At 37.0% G+C, this 1,981-nt stretch overlaps 1 protein-coding gene across 1 annotated transcript; it reads left to right on the plus strand.

Annotated features, from left to right (window-relative positions):
- Nucleotides 1-261: 261 nt before the first annotated feature.
- LOTGIDRAFT_168534 (hypothetical protein) lies at nt 262-1,278 on the plus strand (the record flags this gene model as incomplete). The annotated part of the gene is made up of 1 exon (XM_009066412.1): nt 262-1,278. One exon carries the CDS (start codon nt 262-264, stop codon nt 1,276-1,278), a length of 1,017 nt encoding a protein of 338 aa, XP_009064660.1.
- Between the last annotated feature and the right edge of the window lie 703 nt (nt 1,279-1,981).

A 1,981-nucleotide genomic window follows, 5' to 3' on the forward strand; every position in this document is an offset into this window, starting at 1 on the left:
GAATACATGTTATTCGCAATAACTCTGGGCCTTTATTGTGTTCTGGGAACAGCAGGTAACTTGCCAGTTCTGATAGTATATTTTAAAAGGCGTGATAAGAAAGCGGCCAACACTTTCATCAGAGTGCTGTCTATTGTTGATTTGTTAGTAAGTGTCATCATAATGCCCTACACATTAATTTATGAACTTCATATGGTGCAATCGGACATAGTTTGCCGAGGTGTGGAATTTTTGAGACATTTCGCTATCATTGCGTCAAATATGACGTTGGTAGCAATTGCCGTAGAACGCTATTGTGCCGTGTGTCATTTAGCCCAACGTTTTAGCGTTCAAAACGTCAATCAAGGAATGCTTGTGGTGCTGACAGTTAGTTTGATTTTAGCCTTTCCTTCAATAGGAATATTTGCCGTGGTGCCTGCAACGGACGTTCAAGATATCAATTGTTCATTCCCCCATGTTTCAAACGAAACCACGTTCTGCCATTTTACGACGTCCATCGTTGGTGAAACGGTTGCGTACATATACCAAGGTGTACTTATGTTGTCGTTTTTCATATCCCTGATCATGATCATGATTTTTTATACCATCGTGTATTTGGTTTTGTGGAGACGAGCCAAACAAAGACGATCAAGGCTCAAGCAGTTAGAGAAGGAAATGAGTGAAAAGAGCTTATCTTCAAACGGACTGTACGAAACCAGCATTTATGTCACTGCCCATCAGACGAAGATCACAAACTTCAAAATGCCTAATTTTAGTGATGTGAATAAAGTTATCGTTCCCGATCACGGACCCGTTCGCAAGTATCTCCCACCCCCGCCAACACATAAACTTGAGAGTTTCAACTCGAACGACACCGGTTTCAGTTCTTCGAGTAGTGTTACAACCAAGAGTGATCGTACAGCGCCGTCGACGAGTACGGGAGAGTCGCTTTTAACGGAAGTTACCAGAATATCTGCGACGTCGATGTCCACGCTCATGCGTAGTCGTCACCATAATTTACACCAAAGAACGGCGAAAATGTTGTTTTTGTGCACTGTCATTTATGTAATTTCGTGGATGCCATTTTGGTTTGATATTTTTGGTGCCACGAGTAATATTGTTTTGCGATATACATTTTTTGTGGGTAACGCCACGAATCCAATAGTGTATGGTATTGTAAATAAACACATGCGTAAAGCCTTTACCAGGATATTGTGTAATACGAGCGGAAACGATGTAATAACTAATAATAACGATAAACATTGCACAGATACCAGTAAAGAATGTGATAAACATTAATAATCTGCATCATATGACCATTTCAGAGGTTTCACAACCGCATGGATACGACGAATGCGACTAATATGTATTACTGTTATGTAATCACGATCACTCTTTCTGAATATCTGATGATTGTTTTATCATAGTCCAGATTGCTGATTTTTTTGGGTATATTTATGATACACACCGATCTCTATAACGTTCAAAGCAACTAGTACAACTATTAATATAGCAATGATAGAAAGCATCGGCGAAGCGAATAAAGACAGATGTTCAATTTTTACCATGAACGCAATATAAAGGTGAATCCGAATTTTCTTTGCGTAAACGTTAAATGCATTTGAACATTATGTTAGCTAATTATAACCTTAATCGTAACTGTGCTGTTGTGAATCCTATATATTTTTTAACACATCTAGATTTATTTTCATATTATTTAAATATATTTATCTAACCTTACAGTGTGTGCATTATTTCAAAAGAAACAACATAGATACAAGAGGTATCGATTTTACCGATTGCTATATGTGAATTGGAATATCAGCTTCAAAATAGATTTAATAGCCTTAGAATGACTCTGGTTGAGAAATATAAACATAGACGCATAAATACTGTCATTTTGAAAATTTATTCTACAGAGGACAATTTTCAACCAATTACAGAACATTTTTGTAAAAAAGAAATTTAAGCGAAGCGAATTTATACTAAAAGTGAACTGACA

The sequence above is a fragment of the Lottia gigantea genome (genome assembly GCF_000327385.1).
Source record: "Lottia gigantea unplaced genomic scaffold LOTGIsca_76, whole genome shotgun sequence".
In the NCBI taxonomy this organism is placed as follows: Eukaryota; Metazoa; Mollusca; class Gastropoda; family Lottiidae; genus Lottia; species Lottia gigantea.